Raw genomic sequence first — 23405 nt, forward strand, 5'->3', positions numbered from 1 at the left:
CCCCTAAGAGACAAGAGCCCCCAGCTCACCCTGCACCTTTCTAAGCATCTCAGGTAGGGGTGGCAGCGGCTCCTTCCTTGCTTCTGTGAAATGCTACCAATATAAGCTCAAGCAATCCCTGGAAGAGATCCCACTATTCTTGCAGGATCCTCTTGGAAGGATCTCAAGGCAGCCCAAGCACTGGCTGAGAAGGAGGGTGCATCTACACGAGACACTTACCGCACATAAGCCTAATAAAACAATGCGCAGTAGGGTAGCAGTTGAAAATCATGCTCAGTAAGCATCACAAAATAACCATGTGCCTACGCTACTGTGCAGTAACTCCAGTTACTGTGTATTTAGTTAGTACATCATTGAAGAAGTACTAAACTAAATGTGCAATAACTAAGGCACATTAATGAATATGTAGACGTGCCCGCAGTGCTTGAAACAATCTGCTGCTAGCTTCAGTTCAGGTGAGGCAGCAGGCACCTGATCCCCAAGGCCTCCAGGCCTGAGGCTTGCAGGTAAGATGCCTGCCTGGCTTTGGGAAGCATGCACATGGATAGGTGTGGGAAGGAGGATACAGGTTTCCCTTGCCAACCATGGTTTTGCCAATCACAGTTTTGAGTATCCACGCTTAATATTCTATATACCATTTTGGCTACCACGGTATGATGCGTGACCACGGTTTACTGTGGCTCTTGCTAGCCACCCGTGGTGCTCCCATATCCTCACGCACACTCAGTCTTGTGTTGTGCTTCTCAGTGTTAACATCCAGTTGCAGGTGCTCTGCATTTTTCTTCTGATGTCTTTGTTTTTTGCATTTTGCCCTTAGTCATGGCCTCGAAGTGAGTGAGTGGTGAAGGTGAGCAATTTGTGGAGAGGGCAAGGAAAAGTGATGGCCTTGGAAACAAAAATTGGACTTGTTGCATCGTCTAGCACATGGAGAGAGTGTGCCAAATATAAAACTGATTTTTATACACTGCACGTTCTTTTATTATTCATGTTGAAGTCCCTAACCCCATTTTTCCCATAAGCCAACCACGGTTTTGCCAATCATGGGACCTTTCAGGGTTCGAAATACGGGGAGGCTCAGGGGGGCTAAGCCCCACCCCCATAAGAGATGAGAACCCCCTGAAAGCCGTTGGCAAGGGAAACCTATACTCACCTGGTGGCAGAGCCACGCAGACTTGAGCTAGGCTTGCCAACCTCCAGGATTGTCCTGGAGTCTCCAAGAATTAGATATACACCTCCAGGAGACTGCTGAGAGTCACCCAGCAGATAAATGATAGGGCATCCATTATGATAAATACAAAATGTTGAGTCTGATTTATACAGTAGTCCAGTAGGTTTCCTGGATTGTAACAGCAACGTGCATTTGCCATCTTGATGCGAACCCTACACTCTGTGATCTGTACCCAACATAAGCAAGCACGCGGGCACATTCGCATCCTGTGTCATGGGCACATCGGCACTCCAGAAACCTCCCGGAAGAGATTCAGAGTCAGCAACCCTAACTTGAAAGAGCTCGGTTGACTGTTGGGGCCGTGCCCACCTGAACTGGATACGGATTTGGCTTGGAGAAAGATTTTTTTAAAAATATATATTAAAAAAATGTGCTGCCGGATTCAGCTTCCTGCCTCAAGGCCCAGCAGGGCTGGCAGCTGCGGGAGTGAATAATGCCTCTATTGAAGGGCTGGGCAACCCCCTGCTCCGCGGGCGTCAGAGTGTGTCTCCTCCTCAAGCCTCATGTGCTGAGGGAGCCCCCGGCCGCCCCGCTGAGGGGCCTTGTTCCCGGGCAGGGGACGCGGGCGGGGGCACCATGTCGAACAGGAGCATCCTGCGCGCACAATGGGGCTCTGTGATGCCCCGCCCCACCCGGGCGCATAAAGGCGGGCGGGCGCGCGCAGGCGGGCAGCAGCATGCCGCTCCCGCCGGGCACCGAGGAGCCGCCGGGCTGCGAGGGGCGTCGGGCGAGGCGGCAGCTGCCCGCGGACAAGCGGGGCCGCGAGGGGGACGCCGCCCCAGAGCTGGAGGACGCCTACAAAGCGGTGCTGAGGGCGCTGGGGGAGGACCCCGGCCGGCAGGGGTTGCTCCTCACGCCCCGCAGGGCGGCCATGGCCATGGAGTTCTTCACCAAAGGCTACCAGGAGAGCATCGAGGGTGAGTGGCCCGCAGTTAGGGGGGTGCCCTTTCCTCTGCCCTGGGAATGCCCCCTTTGGCATCCAACTGCGTGGGCCCAGCAGATCCCCCCACCCCCCTGCAGATGGGGAGCCCAGTGGCACCTGCATTTGGGAAAGAGGCACTTCTGAAGGTGTCCAGTTTCCCCTCCCATTATTCAGCTGGACAGAGCTTTTAGCTGGGATGAGCTAGGTGGGGCTGGTCCTGCTTTGAGCAGGGGAGTGGAGGAGATGCCCTCCTGAGGTCCCTTCTGGGCCACATGTTCTCGGATTTTTCCCAGGCTCCTGAAAGGTGTCACAGGCACAGGGTAGAACATAGATGGGAAACTATATTTTCCTTGTTAGTTATAAGCAGGGAACCTGGTTTTCTCTGATTTAAAAAAAACAAACAAAAAACCCAATTTTCAGATTAAAAAAAGTAACCAGAGGTGAACAGAGCAGGGTGCAGGGCCCGGGACAAATCAGCCTGTGCAGGGCCCTGTCCCTGGATGCGAGGAAGTCAGCGGCGGATGAGGTGGGTGGGGTGCTGAGGAGCTGAACGTGAAGCCGGTGGCACCACGGGGTCGTTGCGGCTGCTCTGCCCGCCTCCACAGGGCCTCCGAAAGCGCAGCGTGGCTACCCTGATTCGTTCCCCTCCAACAGCCCTACCCAAATTCACACTTTTCCATGATTAAAATGAAACACCACTTCAGATGTATCTATGTATTAGTAGTATTTATTTTAATTACGGAAAAATGTGGATTTGGGTGTACTTTTTTAAATCTAAAAAAAAAAAAACCCCAATTTTTGATCTGAGAGAACCAGGATCCCTGGTTTATAAGGGAATGATCAGATGGATGAGACCAGAGGACTGACTTTTTTTTGATGTGCCAGTCAGTTAAGGCTCGTCCTCATGTTCCATGTGTGCACAGCCCCTAGCACAGCCGTGTCCTGCGCCAGGACCGGGACTCCTCTGCACCACCACCATGCAAATTGTGAAGTCACAGGCAACAGAAGAACAAGGGAGGAGGACGAGTGACAGGAGGCTGGGCAATTGTGCGTATATTGTTTCTACTTGCATAGTAACTACATTTTGAGTGGGAGCAGTCGCTGTCACCGGGCTTTTGTAAAACAAAGTAGAGAGTGTGTGAACACTTGTGCAGGTGGATGTATTTATTATCAGTACTAGTCACACATGTAAAATAACTTGGAGGCAGCAGGAGAACTGGCAGACCCAAGATGCGTGAACCTAGTTTATTCCTAAAATAAAACTAAGTTTGATTGCTACTGTTCCAGGCGTTTTTGTGTTTGGAAGGTTTTAGATCCAATATTACATTGTTTAGTTTTATTCTGAGGTACTTAAACATTTCTTTCAACTCTTGACACTTATTTCATTTCATCTTTCCCTCCTTTTACCTTCCTGTTTCTCTCTTTTCTGCGTGGCTCTTATGCTGTATCTTAATAGCTGTGATGGGAGCTGACAAATTCATCTTTCTGATCTTCCATATTTGGATTTCTCTCTGACAAGTGAGTACCATCAAATGGTGTCAGGTTCCACAGATAACAATGGTAGCTTTTAAGGTACAGGTTTTGGTGAAGAATTTTGTTTATTGAGGACCCTTTCCCTCCAGAAATAATAATTTTTTTTTTTTATACCAAGAAGGTCCTAAATGTTTAGAGAATGAGCATTGTCCTCTCCTCTTTTTTTTTAAAGACACCTTGTTGTGATCAGAATTCCCTTTACCCTGCCAGTTGTTCCTTTTTAAGTATCACTGAAAATCCATAGTTTTTTTCACTGTTGCTGGATTATTATTTGGTCAGCAGCACTGGTGAACTCAGACCTGCACAAGGCAAAGAGATGCATGATCCCATCCACACGGTGCTTTTGCCTGTAATAGAAGTGCACTGTCTTCACACTTGCTTCCATATTCTAAACCACGTGGCTCCAATTTTACACTTTTTTTTGTAATATAAATATGCTTGCCCAGGAAACCAAAAATTGCTCAGAGCAAGAAGTCAATGATTTACACAAAGTTTGTATTCATTCATTTATTCATTCATTCATAATACAGTTTGTCAAGTTGTCAGCTGCTTCAGGGTCTCTACAGCAGGTTGCCCTTTCCCAGATACCTTGGTAACATCAGCCAGGAATTGTGGGGAGGGGATCCAAAGGAGGTGGATTTGCATGCTGTTTTGACTCCTGGTCCACACAAAGTTTAAAACCAACTGCCTGGAAGTGGCAGCATTTTTATTCAGGCAGCAGTGAGGGAGACACCTGCCTTCTTGGGTCATTGTAATCTATCTGATCAATTCTCCTCATGCCACAGGGCTCTCGCGCTCTCTCTCTCTCTCTCTCACGCGCTCGCTCTCTCTCTCTCTCTCTCCTTTTTTAATGGTCTTGATGTCCCACTAATCAAGCCATTCTTTCTTTTGCAATTTTTCTATTAGCTGTTTTTCTTAATGTAGGTCCTATTTCACAGCCTTGCAGACTTTTTAACTCTAGCTAAAAACATCAACTCGGGTTTGGAATTGTTAACTCGGGTGTAGTAATCTCTTTCAGTGAAGCACTGGATGCACTGTCAAGGAGGCCAGATTTTGTTTTATGAATCTGAAAGAGAAGCGTATTTAATTGTAAAGACAACAGGACCAAAGAAACATCACCTTCTCATTATTTTTGTCTAATGTGTTGTGTTTTTATACATAATATGCTATAGCAACTTCATGCACATTCCAATAAAATTATATTTGTTTTTCCTTTGGGCCGCATACTAGTAAAACTTCTAGTTTCTTTTTGCCTAGAGAAAAATGTGTGTTATATTTGACGCACCATGCCATTTGCACCCCGCCCTGTTTCAAAACCCTAGATCTGCCATGGCCAGGAGTGTTTCATTTGTTCTACATTTACTTTTATCAGCCATGAAGAGCAGATGCCCGACTTCTTTGTGCTGGTACTGATCTTCGTCAGTGCACCTATATATAGTCTCCTATCATCTCACTGCACTGCTGTTAGATAGAAAGAAACAGGAATGGTATTAGTCCTCAATCTGCTGTCCTGTTGATTCTGCTGCTTTGACAGTTTATGGAGGAGATTACTTTGGCCCCTGGGTTGGTTCTGCACCAGACATTTGGGGTTGGTTAACTGTGCTATTGCCTGAACCAGTATTTTGCAATTGTTAAACTGTAGGGACAAAACACTTCTTTATGATGGAATTTTCTGTGACTCTAATTTGCTATCTCTATACATCTAATCTTTTGTCCTCTTGCTTCATCTGGTATAGATTATAAATGAATTATGGGTACCTCAGAAGGGTATGCTGCAACAGAAGGGTATGTCTGTTTCCAGGGCTTGGCAATATGTAGATGACTGTATATGCAAAGCCAACTTGAATCAAGAATAGGTTACCCACAAGAATGTTATATCATAAAATCACACTGAATAATCTGGCAACGCAGTTTCATATAAGCTATTTTTTAAGTAAGCTAATGATTCTTTATAGGCATTTAAGTATAACAAGATCTTCAGAGTTCTGTGTGGTGTTTTGAGTGACTCCACCTAGTGATTTAACTCTCACAGTGGAGATGTAGGTACTTTTACATAGCTTTTACATATACATTACAGAACTCCTATCTTGATAATGTCTCTGGATTCATGTCACCTGGACAAATTCAACTGACTTGATCTTTGGTTGATGGCAGGAAATGTATTCTGCACCTGAGGTTGAATGGGTACATGATAATCACCATGCTTTCTTTATCAACTCTAAATTTTGTGTATATAATGTATCTTGCTAGAATAAGCTTTGTGAAAATGGATCTGACCTATTTGTCAAAACACACTTCAGTGTTGCATACTATATTAAGGTGTCTCGAGTATAACCAAGTCATGATGGAGTTAGGCTAGGTCCTAGCTTCATTTTCACCCTATTTAAAGTGAAAGTATAATTGCTATAAATGGACTTAAAGGGTTTCTCTAATGTACAGAGAATCTCGGGTCACAGCAATTAAATAGTATAGATAAGTGGTGCCCAACCTTCCCAGGCTGGAGGCTGAATGAATAGTGCGGGGTCAGTCTGTGGACTGGATCCAGTACACGGGTCAGACCATGGGCCCAGTCCAGCACAGAGTCGATCCAGTGCATGGGACCATGTCATCTGGCCACAGGGCTTGGAAGTTTGGTGGCAGGATCAGGTTGACCCCTATTGTGCAGAAGCTTATACAGGGGAAGTGGATGATCACCTGATCCTGACTGCCCACTACAGGGGGCGGCGGGGGTTAAGCCCTGTTGGAGGCTTCAGGCCAGCCTTGCCATGTCTGAGTGGTCACCTGTGGGGTAGCATGCCTGGGTGAATGGCTGTGTTGGCTAGGCCAAGGCTCTCTGCTCTTTTCAACGCTGTGGCCCGATTTTGTCTTTTCTTGTAAGGAGCTAGAATCTTAAACTGTTGGTAATTAGAAAAGTGAACATACAATAGTGATGAGAAATGAAATCGGATACTAGATCAGCCCATTCAGTAGATCTGGCACTTTCCCCTTTGTTCTTCTCCCTCTGCCCGCCCCCACCCCCTTCATCCTTCCCAGCAAAGTGTCTGCTTGCTTGATATGTACCAACAGTGTTTGCATTTTCAAAGCATTTTGCAAACAATGATTCAGCCTTGCAAAATTCTCATTGTTTAGAGTGAGTCACATTTGGCTTTTCATAGGCAAAGAACTTCATTAGCGTTCTTTGTGAGTTTGTCTTTTTTTTTTAAAGTTCTAGCATTATCATGATGCACATCTGATACCTGAGCTTGTGAATTCTCATAATAGCTTTTCAAGAGCATATTAAATTAATCTTTATAACTTCTCTGTTAGGGACAGAGGTCTCTGTTATTGTCCGTATTTTCAGATGTAAAAACTGAGAGGCTGGGTAGTCAGGCAGAAATTACATACCAGTTAAGAGATGGGTGCAAGAATAAAACCCAGGCATTCTGGGGGTTTCTTTCTTCTCTCTCTAGATGAAATGGTCTTGTGACACGGCCTGTGCTTAATTCATTTTGTGTCCATTTGTCCAAATCCAAGCATCAAACATGTCAGATGGACTTGAAATAGCCATCTAATTTTCCTCACTGAAACAAGGAAATGAGACATTTTAGCTTGTTCAACATGAAATATTCTGTTAATTTGAAACTAAGCCTTATCTTGTGTACTTCTAAGAAAAATAAAGAATCAAAAGGCTAGATTCACAAAATGGCCAGAAGAGAAGGCATCCTCTGTAATCCAATGATTAGGACACTTGCCCAAAGTGTGGAAATACAGGTGTGATTCCCTACTGTGCCCAAGAGGTCTGAACACAGCTTCCCCTTCCAAAAGAAAACCCTAACTTAACCAATGCACTATAAGGTGTGTGTGTGTGTTTTTTTGTTTTGTTTTTGTTTTGTTTGTTTGTTTGTTTTTGTTTTTGGTTTCTTTTTTTAGGTGTAACTTGTTCAGTTTTTCCTATTAGATCCATTCTACTTTGTATTAAAATACAAAGGAGAGTTTGACTCTGTAACCAGATGGTTGGTCTCTTGGCATGTGGGGCACCTGAGCTTCTTTCTTTCTTGTTTAATTATTTATGGGAAGTAGAACACACATCAACAGATGAGATCATGAGCCTGGCTCTTCCTCTAGCCTCACCCCCTGCTGTTCCTTATAACTTGCTTATGACATTTTTCTATGATACAGGTTCATCTTCCCCCAGGTAGAGAAGGGAATGGAACCTGGGTCTTCCATATCCTGGTTGATTGTCCTAGCCTTTTATATACAACATTCTTCTGAGACTGTGTTCTGTAGCAGTACAGTGAACGTATGCCAAATGCAGAACTATTGCAAACTCTGTTTGGAAGACTTGAGCTCAGCCATGGACATATATGAGAAAAGTGTTTGCACCCTGTTACTTAGGCATTTTCAGCTTTGAGTTCTGTGAAGAATTCATGTTTACAGAAAAAAGGGAGTGAGTAGTAATTTGAAACTAGCTCCTAGCTATATAAAAAATAAAAAGTAACCCAGCTCAACATACAACTGTGCTCTATTACTGTCATAAGTAAAGATGACTGCAAACCAGAACTCCAAAGCTGACTAATACCATATTAATGCTCATGGTGTTTAGGTTCATTAAATCTTGTGCTCTATATCCATCTCTTATTTAGTTTATAAAGGTGCCTTCTGACTGACTTCAGACTAAACGCAACTAATTACCTCTTTCTGGGTGCGCAATGCCAGAATTAGAATCCCTAGTCTTTTGTGATCCAGACTCTGAAAGAAGCCAATTTCTATTTAATGGGGGCTGAGAAGAGAATGTAGGATCCATCACCACTTGACTTCCTCCTACTCACTACTGTTGTTTCATGGAAGTAGTCCTCCACCCATCCCTTCCATTCTTCACAGGATGGGGGTGGATTTTTGCCTGTATTGCTTCTTTTGGGGTCTTCCTGGTTAGGCTCATTTTATTCTCCAGGACCTGACAATTCCCACAGATTTTTCTAAACACACACCAGGCAAAATAGCCCTTAAGCATTTCTCTAGTGTAGCGTACATGATTTCTAGCACATGGAGTCCTAGTATGGCCTAGAGTAGATTGTGGCCATGCATGCGTGTTCAAGGCAGACTTCCATCACCTTCCACTTTCACAAAGGTGAAGGTTGTAGCCTGAACCTGAACTCCCCTTCAGAGAGGCAGCAAAATAGTGTTACCAGCCTAAAAAAGAATAGGAGCTGTGAAGGATGCCTGTATATACTGACAAACCAAAATATAGGTATAGTAGGTATGAGGCCAAAGCTACAAGTGAGGAAGGGGAAAATGAGAGAGATTTCACAATAATAGATCTCATGGCAAATGTTGCCATTTCAGCTTGGATGCCAGATCTGAACTCCAATATGTATAGTACTTTGAGGCTGCAAAGCTACCTAAATCTTGCATTCTAAATTCAGTGGCTCTTCTGCTTTGCTAAGCAAGTGCCTGGAATGTGTCCACCCTCACAAATAAAAGGCCACTCTTTGATCTTGTTGGTTTGATCCAGATCAGGATTTGAGCTTTCCCAGATGGCTGTAGATGAAGAGAGGAATGGGCTCAAATCTAGGATTTCACCTTCTCTTGATTCTCTGTTAAGAACATGCTTGGATGGAAACTATTTTTAAATTTGGATTTTGTTTGTTTGTCACACATCAGATGTTGCTCAGTGGTTATAGAAGTACTCATTTGTTGCTGTATACATGCAGAATCCTGTGTTAAAGTTTTTCATTCATTAACTGCTCATCTTGTACTTTCAGATATACTCAATGGTGCGATCTTTGATGAAGATCATGACGAAATGGTGATCGTTAAGGATATTGACATGTTTTCCCTTTGTGAGCACCACTTGGTACCTTTCTTTGGCAAGGTAGATATTCAACTTCCAGTTAAATATTTGTAATTTAGAGGTTGTTGGTTTTTTGTGTGTGTGTTGTGATAAGCAAAAGGAAACTAAATGGTTTTTATTCTAAACTAGAATGAGTTGTTCATGCCTAGTGTGGTACTGTATGATTTAGTCAGAAGGCAGACTAGCTATGCACCTGTATACTCTCTGTCTCTCATATGAATAGGTTTGGTTTGCTTTTAAAAACAAGTTGACTATTACAGAGGACAGCCCCTATGTGTTGTGCAGAGTAAATGATGGGCAGGGAGCAGAGGGCATTTCTTTACACGTGCTCTGAGGCACTCTCATTACAACACATCAGAGCAGACTTGATCTAATTGAACAAGCTGTAGTTAACCCCCATCACCATTTTGAAATGTGGGACACTGAATACACAAGATGCTGTGGGCACTCAGAGTGGCTCTTGGGAACCACTCTAAATTAAAATGCACCCTCACCTCCCCAGAGTGCATGCACAGATGGCCAGAAAAGAGCAGCAGATCAGGCAAAGGAAGGGAATAGGAGTGGCATTTGGGGACACTTTCTCTTGTACTCCTTAAACAGAAAAATCTCTGTTGAAGTTAGTGGGACTTGGGGCTGGATTATGATGGGGTGGGGCCCTGAACTAGGGGTTCCCAAATGTTCTGTGCTGTGGCCCAGCAAACTTCAGAGGGGAAGCAGCTGCAATCCAGCAAACTGCAGACCACCATGCAGAGCCCCATGGCTTGAATTTCTGGCTGGAACACAAGTAAAGATGCCTCCATCCCCCAGGCAGAGGGGGTGGGCCCAAACCTCAACCATGGCTGCTGTGGGCCCTGCGGGAGGAGTTGCAGCCTCTCCTCCCAGTTCTGTGGGACTGCGGTTTACCAGTCCATGGTACTTCCAGTCTGGCAGCCAACCCTTCATGGCCCAGGGATTGGTGTAGAGGCCCCTCGTAATATGAGGCCCTAAGCTGCATCTTTTTTAGCTTATGCCTAAATCTGGTACTAGAGTGACTGTAGTAGAAGGCTTGCTTGCATAAAGGGTATAGAAGAGACCTCAGGGAAAATAATCCTCAGAAATCAAGACAAATATCAAGCAAAACCCAAACTTTTAAAAAATCCATTACATTCATTGGCTGGATCTCAATTTGTTGCACGAATGCAACTCTTACTGTATAGATGATCTGAATAGTCCCTCTTCCTTCTTCTTCCCCTCCCTACATTGTTTTTTTTTTTCTCTTGTACAATCTTTTCTCTCTCAGCTTCACTCTTTCAAATGCTTTTTCCCTACTTGTTACTGTCTCTTCCTATGCCTCAGATGTTTATCCTGGAAACCCATACTAGGTCGAGTGTGCAGCAATATGGATATTTATTGCATCCATATGCAGAACAAGTAGAACGTTAGTAAGGATTTACTAAAATCCTACTTGTTACATATATATAAATGTAATCTTGGCCATGTAATCTACATGGCCAGGTGGATTTGATTTTAAAAAAAGAAAAAAAAAAAAACCCAAGTGTTTTATATTGCTCACTTTAATTGTGATTTAAAATCAGCAAAGAGAGAATTCTGCAATCTATTATAACTTTATTTTGCATTTTGTAACAAGTGGGCATCCTGGGGCCAATCATCTCGCTATAGGCCCAACCACTTGAGACAGGAGAGTGGCTAGCTCAGCTACATCTTGATGTTCCTGATCAAACCCACCTTTCACTGGGGAGGTAACTGGCTTGGTATTTCTGGGGAGCTACCCAGCCATAGGTAGCTCTACCAGGCCACCCTTTCCTGGCAGGGTGCAGTTTCTGGTCATGCCTAGGACCATGGGGCCTTCTCCTTCCCCATAGTCCCAGCTCTTACCTCCAAGATGATCCAGGCAACAGCTCAGCTGGATGTTGTCTCCTCTGCTGGTAACAACAGACTGCTGCCCTACAGTTCAGGAACCCAGTCCTCCTGTACTTCAGCTAGGCCCCATTCCCCAATTGGGTGCTTGATTACCACCATAAGCTGTAGGCTGCCTGGCTGCTGCTCTGGCCCCTGATAGTAACAGAGCACAGGGTGCTCTGTTATACATTTGTACTTCTTAGTTATTTTTCCTAAAGAACGATCGATTCTCATTGCTTGGTAACTATTTAATCACATTGATTTGCAACTAAATTCAATTCAGTTCAATATGGTACTTGTGGCTAACCAGGTGGATACTTGTGTAAGCATTTACGTGCAAAAACTTTTATTCAGACCCTTAATTTTTACTTTTTATTATGTTAGAAATATCACTTACCAGGTTTATTAATTTGTTTTCACTGATGATTTATGTTAAGCTATTGCAGCGGAGGGGCTGGCTGGAGCATGAGGGTCCTAAAGTATGGAGCAGGTGGCAGGCAGCCCTTGGACTTTAACACTGTGCCATAGCCAGCTCCAGTTACCATCTCTGTGAGCATTTTGGGAGAGTTAATAACTCCATCATAAGATAGTACTAACTTACGGTGGAGTTAATTCATCTACTGTGCCCTAATACCAGCACTCATGTAGACAGTGATGTTTTACTGCAGAACTAATTAGTCAACTTGCAGTACAGTGAATGTGTAGATGCAGCCTTTGAATATTATTTTTATTTAATTTAAATGGTCTGAATAAACTGTAGTAAGTTTAGTGAGGTCACAGCTGTAGTAATTTCAAATTTAGTTAAAGCAGGCTTCTGTGGAAAGAAATGCATATGTAATTTAAAACAAAAATCCAATTTTTTTTTTAATCAGATTCTTTAAAAAAAATTTCGTGTTTTTTAAAATTGACCTGCTACATTTTTTACATTCTCCACTGACAGGATATGGATCCTGCAAGTCTGTCTTCGTGGTGACTATTGCCCAAATTAGGGGGTCCAATCCTGCTTTCACTAAAATCATTGAAACTTCTACTAACATACAGAGGGGAAAGCACATGCTCAGAATCTTCAGCTTGGGGCTTTTAGTTTGTCAGCATTACCACCTATAACCTTCTGCATGCCCCTAGACTCACAAATATGCACAGTAGACAGCTCAGCATGATCCCAAGCGCATAGCCTAGCACTGTGTTCACTCTCTAGAGTCAGAGAGCATACAGGTATGGAATAGATAATAAGTAGGGCTTATGTTTTGGTGGCATGCAGGGTCTCACACAGGAGGCAATGTAGACATTCTCCTGGAGTTGTGTTCCTGTAATTTTTATACGGAGTAGGTAGATGGCTGAGCCTGTATTTATCCCCATTGATGGGACCTCTGTGCAGGTGTGGCACTCCATCTGTCGGTTGCGAAATGCACCTTGGCATCCTTAGTTTTACATAAGGATGAGATTATCATTGCAATTTGCTTTTGTTAAGAGTACTTAAAATTTGGAAGATTGTAGGTTCAGGTTTGTTAATTAGTGCCAAGTACTCTTTAGGCATTTTAAAGCTACACTGCTTCAGGGGAGGGTTATCATTGAATGGTGTTAACTAGCTAGTTCTAAGTGAACTTCTGAGCATTTCAGCTAACAAAATTACCAATTTAGAGTCCTCTAGCCTCCCAGGATGCAACATTCCCAGTCTTTCCTACTCTTCTGCTCCAAGAGCAAACTTTGCATCCTCCTGAACTCTGTTGGCAGCTGGTGAGACCATGGAGGGAGCTACAGAGGGCTGGGTTACCAGGGGCTGGGGGTGCCAGAACCAACAACCCCCACCCCCACCAAGAAGGAACTGTGGACGGGCTCCTCGGCTTCCCCATGAGACCTACACCAATCCCTTCCCCACGCCCCACTTGACAGCCCCACTTGCAGCCTATTCTAGCCTTTCCTAGTGTCAAGCCAAAGGGGCTGGCTGTGCTAGGGGCTCAGTTAGGGGGCCCCAAAAGGCCCAGTCCTCTCTCACCATTCACAATTTATTGAAACAATTGAGAGTCTACAGTCTCTTTTTATTGCTTTTATTTAAATAAAAATTATCTAAATACAGGAGACCCTCGCCATTCACGGGGATCTCTAGAATGTGGAAATCTGCAAATAGAACACAGATGTTCATGAATGTATGTCTGCGTTCTTAAACAGCGCATGCTGGTGGTGGTGGGAATATTCAAAATTGCAAATCCACGAATAGCGAGGGTTTCCTGTAACTAAACTTTAGATAAGCTTCCATGGCCCATGTCCTTGTTTTTTTTTCCCACCAGGCTCAGACGCACCCTTACTCACCAGCCCTCAAATGCTCAGTCTGAGCAATGCATGCTAGAGACCCTTAACATGCCATTGATCTTTAGCTCATGATAACCTTAACACTACTAACATTCCTTACAATTAGACCTATAAAACAAACCTGTAATCTAACTCTAACTCTTCAGCTCTCTCTGGAATTAGGTTGTGTATTAATCACTTAAGTTTCTGCTCTTCATGTTTGTAGGTACATATTGGATACTTACCAAGAAAGAAAGTGGTTGGATTAAGCAAACTTGCAAGGTAAGTATGTTTATGTTTACAACTTTGTTAATGCTGTCACAAAGGTCTAAGAGCCAAGCCCTACCCTGAGGACACAGCCTAGTAAGGAGCTGTGCACTGAGTTGTTTTCAGACAGAGACATAGCACTACTTCTCCCACTGTACAGCAGTAACTGGGTTAATGCTCCACAGCCAACACTGTGGCCTAGGACTGCAGTACTCTTGTACTGCAGATGTGCTGACTTTCCTTTAGCCTCTCCCACTCAGACTTCTCAATCTGTGAACTGAGAACACTTTTGATTACTCACTAAAAGATGGGAGAACATTCTGAGTGAGAGGCTCTTAGCTTTACAGGGGACTCCCCACATTAGTCTCAGGTAGGTTTGTTGTGGGCACAATTCAGTGCTCATCTTATTGCCCAAGTTTTTTTGGAGGCTGGGGAGTTGCATGAAGAGCTGAATGTTTGATCTGCTTAACTAAGAGCAAATTGTGGGGAAGCTGTATTTTCTTTTGGCTGGAAGCCATGCTGGTTCATCTGCTGGATTTAACTGATAATTTGCACCTTGATACATGGTAATAAAGCTTTCATATAGGTGATTTTTTTTTTTTTTTTTTTTTTTTTTTATAGTCATTTCTTTGTCACTAAAAAAAAGTGACTCTTTCTCTTTAGGGGGCTGAGTTTTTAGGTAACTTGGTGTACTAAAAGAGCAATCCATGTGTTAAAAGTAGAAAACTTTTGGTAGTGACCCTGTTGTAATTTACAATCTCCTTTTTCTGCACTATGATGTTGCTTTATAAATGTTGCACAGACAAACGATAAAAGTCCACTCACTAAAAATAAATCTCATGGCAGTTTAAATACTACCTTTATTTTTTTGGTTTTGGTTTTGACAATGTTCCATCAGGAAGGTGTTGTGTTTTTTTTTTTTTTCACTATATACCAGCTATGAAGGATTCTAAGCCCATTTTTAATGTACACTGAATAAAAATATGTGCTTAACTATCATGTACATTTTAGAGTATGCAATAGTTTCAGCATTTCAGAGTAAAACAAAAGAGAACTCTACAAAGAATACAGTTATGATACTATATGAAAGTTACTCTAAAATGGCTTGGATGTCAGCTGTATTTAAATTAATTTCATATTATGTAATTAAGTCACTTACACTAAAGTAGTTTTAACCTGCTAGCCAAGATGATACCCTTGTTAATACCCAAAAAGTCTACAAAGCAAAGCTGAAAGTTTATTTTCTGAAAAAAATGAAATATTTCATATTCTTCTGCTACAACTCTTTTTCCAGAATTGTTGAAATCTTTAGTCGAAGACTGCAAGGTTGGTATCAGTTTTTAAATATATCTTTGTTCTACTGAACTATGTTTTAGTTTGGGGTGCTCAGCACCTGCTCTGCAAACCAGATCCATCCCCCAGTGCCAGGTCATCTGGCCTGTGAGGCTCCAAATAAATCTATGGGGATTCCTGCAGGGCCCTAGTTCTGTGTTCTAGATGAAGCATGCAAGGCAGTGCGGGGCACAATCCCAGTGTATGGGACTGGGTAATTCGGGCATGTGGGGTCAGATGGGAATGTGGAGCCCTGGGGTCCTATCTAGGCAAGTATGAATTGACCCCTTCCATTCATTTTGTCTATAGGGCCAGAATGTTAAACAAATAAGGTGGCGAAACAAGGTACTTAAGCACATGCTAAATTTTTAAAAAGTGAGCAGTCTAGCTGAAGTTAATGAAGATCACAAACTTGTTTAAGCTTAGTCATAGATTTAAGTACTTTCCTGATCTGGTAGTTCAACCAATGGGGTATTCTTTTTAATGCTATTAAGGATTAACGAGCAGAAAACATCAAAGAAAACAGTATTAACTTTACTGTGCTGCAAGATGTATATTAGGGCTGTGCAAAGCATTGGTCCCTGATTCGATTTGGCCTGATTCAGTGGCCAAGTCTGCGAATCTGAATCAAATCAGGAGACCCTTTAATCTCTCCGAATCGAATTGGAACCCTCCAAATTGATCCCTATATCTCAAACCCTTGTTAACTTCACTGAAAGTTTTTAAAGCATGTAGTTCACATCAGTATGGTACTCTAGGTCTAGGGCCTCAGTGCTTGCCAAGTAACAGAGGGGTCAATATTATGAGAAGTTCATGAGTATACCATGGGAAATGTATTCATTCCCATTTTTGGAGGAAGTAGGTATAGTGTTTAGTGCATGGGCTACCAATGAGAGTTAGCAGAAGAGGACAACTGAATGATTTTTGGATTGTTTTCACAGGGAGTAAGGGAGGTCTTGTTAGTTTGGCAGTCTGGAGAATTTTTAATAGTTTACTTAAAAGCCAGATTGTAGGGTTCTAGAGCTGTCTATGCAGCACTTATCACCAACTGCAAGTTATGCTGAAGAGATGATGATAAAACACTCTAGCTGAGATCATTTATTTTTGCTAGTAAGAGGCGGAATGTGATGGAATGTATTTGAAGTACATTAGGAATGCATTTCCTTCCACAGTATATAAGGAGTGTTAGGAATCAGTTGTGTATGTAAAATCCCTATGCTCTTTTTTTTTTTTTCTCTAGTTCAAGAGAGACTTACCAAGCAAATTGCCATGGCAATTACTCAGGCTCTGAAGCCTGCTGGAGTGGCTGTAGTTGTAGAAGCATCGTAAGTTATTTGTTGCTGTTACCATAATTATAATGTTTGGCATTTAAAAAGTTGGAGTATAATAACCCCTACATTACTTCACTGCTATCTCCCTGCTCGGAGTAAAGTTCAGTTTTAGGATTAAGATACTGAAATGGGATTTGGGAAGATGTGGTTCAGTTCAGGACAGCCTCCTAAGTGAACCAGTAAAAAAAAAAATTTTGGCAAGAGGCTCCACCCTCAGTATAGTTTTATATACCAAATTCTGGGAGGAATGGAGATGCTTGTCTCCATTCATGATTCTCAGCTAGAAGCCCTTACCAGCCCATGCCCATGATGTGTGCAAACATGTTTATGTACATTTTTTGGGCTCCCAAAAAACATGGAAATGTGCTTTGAAAACATGTGGATCAGTTATGCTTGGCAATAGTCCATTTATTGGCCTGGCCCGTGTTCTTCTGTAGGGCAAAAGAAGTGCATGCAAACTGGGGGTATAAATGTGCAGCTTAAAGTTCCTATCAATATTTGTTCTTTCACTTCAATTTCCAGTGATTTTAAACACTCATACATGCTCCTGCAGAATATTTTGAATAGCACAACATCTAAATATCTTTTTGAACTCCAAAAATAAATATAAATGACTTCCAGTAAATAATATTTGCTTAGTTTAAAGTCCAAATATGTCCTCTAGTGCAGTGTTTTTCAACTTTTAGACATGGGACACTCCTTGATAGACTTTTGCTAGGGACAGACATTCAAAAAGCCTGAGCCTGAATTGATTCAGTCTTTGCAGGTTAGTCTAACTTGGCTAGGCTGAACCAGTTTGTAACTGGGCAGACATCCCAGAAATGCAGGCATATGCCTGCAGTGGCTCAGGCTAGAAGTCAGAGGGTGCTAAAGGAGCCCTCACTTTCCTTCCACAGTGATGAGCTGAGGGGGGATGTGGCCAGGCCCAGCAGGACACTCTGATTAGATTCATAGATGTAGGGTTGGAAAGAACCTAAGTAGATCTTCAAGTCCGACCCCCTGCCCTGGGGAGAAGAGAATACTGGGCTCATGTGACCCCAGCAGGTAATTGTCAAACCTCGTCTTAAAGACCCCCAAGGTAGGATCCAGCACCACTTCCCTTGGAATCTGGTTTCAGATCCTAGCCACCCTGACTGTGAAATAGTGTCTTCTAATGTCCAGCCTGAACCTACTCAGACACTTAGGGCCATTATTCCTTGTTACTCTGGGAGGTGCTCGGGTGAACAGGGTCTCTCCCATTTCCCCACTGGCCTGCCCTGGTAAGCTTTTTTTAATAGATGGCCACCAGGTCCCCTCTCAGCCTTCTCTTGTGGAGGCTGAACAGGTTCAGGTCCTCATAGTGTCTGTCCTACTGTCCCCTGATCATGCGAGTGGCCCTCCTCTGGACCCTCTCAATGCTGGCCATGTCTCCTGAAGTGCGGCACCCAGAACTGGATGCAGTACTCCAACTGTGGCCTGACCAGTGTCGCATAGAGGGGGAGGATCACCACCTTGGTCCTGCTTGTGATGCATCTGTGGATGCATGACAAGGTGCGGTTGGCCTTACTGACTGCATCCTCACATTGGCAGCCCATGTTCATTTTGGAATCGATACTGATTCCAAGATCTCTTTCTGCCACTGTGCTTTTGAGAAGGGAGTTCCCCAGCCTATAGGTATGCTGCTGGTTCCTACTGCCTAAGTGCAGCACCCTGCACTTGTCAGTTCTGGATCCCATCCTATTTTCATTCGCCCACCCCTGGAACCTGTCCAGGTCCACCTGTATCTGGTTCCTCCCTTCTAGCATGCCCACCTCACCCCAAATCTTGGCGTCATCTGTAAATTTGAACAGGGTGCTTTTTACCACTCGTCCAAGTCACTAATAAAGAGATTGAACAGTGCGGGCCCAAGGACCAAGCCCTGGGGTACTCCACTGCCCACATCCCTCCAGGTCAAATATGACCCGTTCACCACCATGCTCTGGGTGTGGCCCCTCAGCCAATTTGACCTATCTGAGTGTGTAGGCATCAATACGTTTAGTTGCCCAGCTTTTTGAGAATGGGGTGGGGGACGGTGTCAAAGGCCTTCCTAAAGTCCAGAAAGACTACATCCACCACAACCTGCGTCCAGTAATTTTGTGACCTGATCATAGAAGGTAATCAGGTTGGTCTGACAGGACCTGCCCCTAATGAACCCATGCTGGTTGCCCCTGAGCATTGTCCCCTCTGCTGGTCCTTCCCAGATGTGTTCCTGGATAATCTTCTCAAAGAGCTTCCCCAGGATCAAAGTAAGACTAACAGGCCTATAGTTGCCCGAGTCCTCCCTCCTCTCTTTTGAAAATGGGGACCACGTTGGCCTTCTTCCAATCATCTGGCACCTGGCCAGAGCACCACGAGTGCTCATAAAGCTGTGCCAGGGGTCTTGCGATAACCCCTGCCAATTCTCTTAGAACCCTGGGGTGGAGAGCATCTGGACTTGCTGATTTGAACACGTTCAGCCCCTCCAGGACTTCCCTAACTCGGTCTTCCTTGACCCTAGGCCTGGTGGAGCCTCTCCTGAATCTCAGTGGGGGAGTCCTGGTCCCTGCACAAAAAAAATGGAGGCAAAGAAATTGTTAAAAAGGTCTGCCTTTTCCTCTGGTGCAACCACCAGATTGCCAAGTGTATCCCACAGGGACCCCACATTACCCAGTGCTTTCTTCATACTCCCTATATATTTAAAAAAGGACTTTTTGTTGTCCTTGATGCTAGCCCTAGTTCCATATCTGCCTTGGCTTTCCTGACAGCGGCACTACGAACGCGAGTGATGGAGGTATACTCCTCTTTGGTGATAGCCCCTCCCTTTCACTGGGTGTACACCTTTTTTTTTTTTTTTTTGGCTTTTCAGGTGTTCCTGAATGCCTTTGAGCCAGGGGGGCTTTTGAGCACTCTTGCCCTCTTTGATTCTCATCGGGACTGTCACCCCTTGGGTGGTTTTCCCCCCCCCTCTTCCTCCCCGCACCTCCTAGCACAGGGGCAGGCAATTATTTCAGGCAGAGGGCTGCTTACCCAGTTTTGGCAAGCTGTTGAGGGTCACGTGGGTAGCCCTGCCTCTTGACAGGTGCCCCACTCCCTGGTCACCATCTTGGGACCAATGTTTGAGGGCCAGCACCAGTGGGATGCAGGCTGGCAGGGGTCTGTGGAACTGGGCCAGGCTACACCACCAAGGAGAGGGGGGAGCTGGCCTAGCTCCATAGAGCCCCTGCTGGCCAGGACCCTGTACTTCTGCCGCTCTGCCCTGGGCCCCACTGGTGCTGGCCCCCGGATGCTGGTGTGGGCCCCGTGGTACAGGCAGGGGGCAGTGTGAAGCCCCGACACGGTGCTCTCTGACAGGGAAGGAGCTGGTGCTGAGTGCGGGGAAAAGCGGCTACTCCCCCACCCTGTGGCCTGTGCTCCTTGCTGCTGCAGCTGCTCGCAGCCTGCACAGGGCTGTCCTGAGCAGGCATAGGCCTGCTCCATGCAGGTTGTAAGTGGATGCAGCACAGGGCACCTGCTCAGGACAACCCCATGTGGGCTGGAAGTGGCCCCCCTACTTGCCACGCCGGGCAGTGTTTCCTACCGTTGCCTTTAGGCTGCCCAGCATGTGATTTCCGGGCAGACAGCAGCAGCAAACATTGCCCAGCGTGGCAAGTGGGAATGCTGCAGCTGCAGCTGCAGCTGCTGCTGCCATAGCGCAGCCCCAGTGAGTGAGCCCGGAGCTGGTGCAGGGCCCAGGCTGTCCGTGGGAGCAGGTTACAAGTTGGTGCTGTGTATGGGGAAAACTGGCCCCTCCGCCACCCTGTGGCTGGTACCCCATGCTGCAGCCGCTTGCAGCCCGCCTGGCGCCGCCTGTGCCTGCTCAGGATAACCCCACACAGGCTGCAAGTGGCTGCAGGAGGGAGCGCCAGCCATGGGGCAGGAGAGGGGCCTCTTCCAGGCTCTTGCCATGCCTGCAGTCCCCCCACCCTTACCCATGCAGCCACATGGTCCCTGCTGGGGCTTCTGGTGCGGCTGGGCAGGCCCTGCTGTTCTGGGAGCCCACAGGGTTTCCCCTGGGTCCTACTGTCCCTGGTTACTGACACTTTTGACAGGAACCAAAGACAGATAAATACTAATTTTCTAAATGTTTAGGGGCCCTGCAGGCTGTATTTTGCTCACCCCGTCCCAGCAGCTCAGCAGATAGCTGATAGCACAGTGTTTTATCATGCTATCAGAAAACAAAGCCTCTCTCCATTAGTTCAATCTCTTCTAAACAACTTTTCCAAGGAAGGAACCAGTCTGCCACAGCACAGACTGTAGCCAGCCTGTGGTTATGTTAGATAGGTAATGCTGAGAGGTGTCTATGTAAGGCAGGGGGAAGCCAGGCAGACACCTGGAGTCTCTGCCAGAGCTCCAGCCAGGGAGCAGAGGGGAGGAGCCAGCCCTGCTGTGAAGCAGAGAGCCCTGCCCACAGAGCATGCCAGGATACTGCGGAAATCTGGTTTAAGTTAAACCAGGAAGGGGCCTGGGGGACACATTGCATAAACCAGTTTGACCCAAACCAGTCAAGTGTGATAGTATATTCAACTAGGTTGATCTCAAACCAATTTCAGCCATTTTCAAACTGGTTTATGTGTACTGAGTATCTGTTCTGTTACAGGTTTAAACCAGTTTCTGATCACTTAAACCGGTTTATGTGTAATGTCTGTCCCTAGCCTTTGGGTATTTCTTGGAAAATGTCAGCTTTTAGTTTTCATTCAGTTTTTCCCTAAAATAAAATCATAGAACAGTTCTTCTTATGCAAACAACTCAGAAAGACCAGAATGTTTTTGACATTGATTCCTATTTCACATCTTTAAGTTTTTCTTGTGCATGCATTTTGCATACCTAAAAGAGCTCAGATTGAGTGACACCCTATGGCACATTTGAAAGGCTCTCAATGTAACCTGGGGTGCTGCATCACCCAGGTTGAGAATCACTCCTTTATAGTACTGTCATGATGATAATTAAAACCATTTTAATTATCATGACAGCAGGTTTTTAACATTAAAATTAAGAGTGACTCTATGGTTGATTACCTTATAGACACGTGTGCATGCTTATGCGAGGGGTTCAGAAAATGAACAGCAGGACCATCACCAGCACCATGCTTGGAGTCTTGCGGGAGGATCCAAAATCCAGAGAAGAATTTCTCACCCTGATCAAGAATTAAATGGAAACAGATTTTTAGTTCACTGTTTGGATCAAAAAGCAAAACCAGTTGCCAGAAATTAATTGCCATATGTGATATGAGCCTGTCTGCAGAGTTCATGTATTAGAAACAGCTGCATTACAGCTTGCTTCTCACTTCTCATTAGCACCTCGTAATGTCATAAAATATTTGCTAGGGGATGTAAGAACTTCACTTTGTCTTTTTTCCATTCAGGAAATACTAAAGGGCCCCCAGATCCACAAAAGTATTTGGGCATCTGACTTCCCATTAATTCAGCAGGTAGGCACCTAGACAGACACCTTTGTGGATCTGGTTCAGGGTGTTCCCTAACAAATATAGCATGGTGTCTTTAACATTTTCTAGCTGGGGGTTGAGTCATGCCTTCCAACAAAGAAAGCTATTGACAGGTAAAATTAGGCACAAAGCCTCCTAACCCCTTTACACTCCAATGGGAGTTAGGCACCTAAACACCTTGGAAGGGTCATAATCCTGTAACTTTGCAATATTTGCCCCCTTTCCTTTGTGTCACTCATATGAAGTAAAGAGGCATGAAAATCAACAGACCTCCCACACAGATTCTCCTGCTCTACTAGAAAGTCTGGGAAGCATAGAATTAGTGAAACCTGCCCCTGCCATACCACTTCTTGATCCTAGTGCAGAGAACAGTCAGAAGACTTGCCAGATGGCAGCAGCATGACCAGAGTGCCACTGTACTCCAGCAACCACTGTTGAGTGAATGCCATTTGGAGGCCATAGACAGCTGGGCATAGTTTGGAGAAGCAATGAGGCTGTGGCTTGGCCAATCCCAACATCCACCACAAAAGAATTTCACAGAGCAGAACTGAAAGAGATTCACATGGATATCCATAAAGGGAACGCTGTAGGAGGAATTTTTTTTTTCTAAAATTGTCTCTTCTACCCAGCTATGCTTTTATGTCCCAAATTACTGTAACACAATTTTTAGAGAGGATTCCTGCAGAGTTGGAAGCAACAGCAGCATCAGACTGGGATGAAGCCGTGCTTATCTAGTTTTGTCTTCCCCTTTTCCCCTCTTTCCAAAACACTTGAATTTCCTGATCCTTTCTTCTACCCTAAAGGATGACTCCAGAAGGGCTAGATCTGTTTTTATATAATAGTTGGCTTTCGTTAGATCTTAGCAAGTTGCAGCAGCTTGTTGCTGTATAGGAATAATGCTCAATCAGTAGTGAGTGATCTACTTCACTTCCATTGCAAGAGGAATCTTGTTTATTGCTAGGTCTGCAATCCAACTCACTAAGGCTAAGTATGGATAGTCAAAAAGCCTGAGATTGAATCTATTCAGTCTTCACAGTTAGTCTACGCTGCATAGATGGAACTGATAAGTGGGTGAAAAGACATTCACTTTTCATTCTGGAAATACAACCACATGGCTTCAGAGGCACAAGCCAGAAGCTGGGGGTTGCTAGAGCTTGCCTCTTTTCTTGGCAGGAATAGACGAGTTGGGTCAAGGCTAGCTTACCCACCCTGCAGCAGGGAGTTTGTGGGGTTTGCAGGGAAGGTATAAAACATTCTGGGAAACTGAGTTATTTTGAGTGTGGAGGGGATCTGGG

The 23405-nt window shown here is 44.7% G+C and overlaps 1 protein-coding gene across 2 annotated transcripts; it reads left to right on the forward strand.

The window, feature by feature from the left end:
• Window positions 1-1861: 1861 nt before the first annotated feature.
• On the forward strand, window positions 1862-21995 carry LOC109319638 (GTP cyclohydrolase 1-like). 2 transcript variants are annotated; one of them, XM_019549359.1, is made up of 7 exons: window positions 2074-2145; window positions 3036-3197; window positions 9425-9534; window positions 13928-13983; window positions 15263-15294; window positions 16541-16625; window positions 21690-21995. In XM_019549359.1, exons 2-7 carry the CDS (start codon window positions 3062-3064, stop codon window positions 21814-21816), a joined length of 546 nt encoding a protein of 181 aa, XP_019404904.1. In that variant the 5' UTR covers window positions 2074-2145; window positions 3036-3061; the 3' UTR covers window positions 21817-21995. The 2 variants fall into 2 exon arrangements, with proteins under 2 accessions (XP_019404903.1, XP_019404904.1); XM_019549358.1 differs by lacking the exon at window positions 3036-3197 and having other exon boundaries at window positions 1862-2145.
• Window positions 21996-23405: the final 1410 nt, after the last annotated feature.

The sequence above is a fragment of the Crocodylus porosus genome, unplaced genomic scaffold (genome assembly GCF_001723895.1).
Source record: "Crocodylus porosus isolate Cpor-Errol unplaced genomic scaffold, CroPor_comp1, whole genome shotgun sequence".
Lineage (NCBI taxonomy): Eukaryota > Metazoa > Chordata > Crocodylia > Crocodylidae > Crocodylus > Crocodylus porosus.

Coding starts and splice junctions, on each gene's coding strand:
- LOC109319638 (XM_019549358.1), top strand. CDS start 1,905: ATGCCGCTCCCGCCGGGCACCGAGGAGCCGCCGGGCTGCGAGGGGCGT. Junction 13,984..15,262: donor GGATTAAGCAAACTTGCAAG/GTAAGTATGTTT, acceptor CTCTTTTTCCAG/AATTGTTGAAATCTTTAGTC. Junction 15,295..16,540: donor CTTTAGTCGAAGACTGCAAG/GTTGGTATCAGT, acceptor TTTTTTCTCTAG/TTCAAGAGAGACTTACCAAG.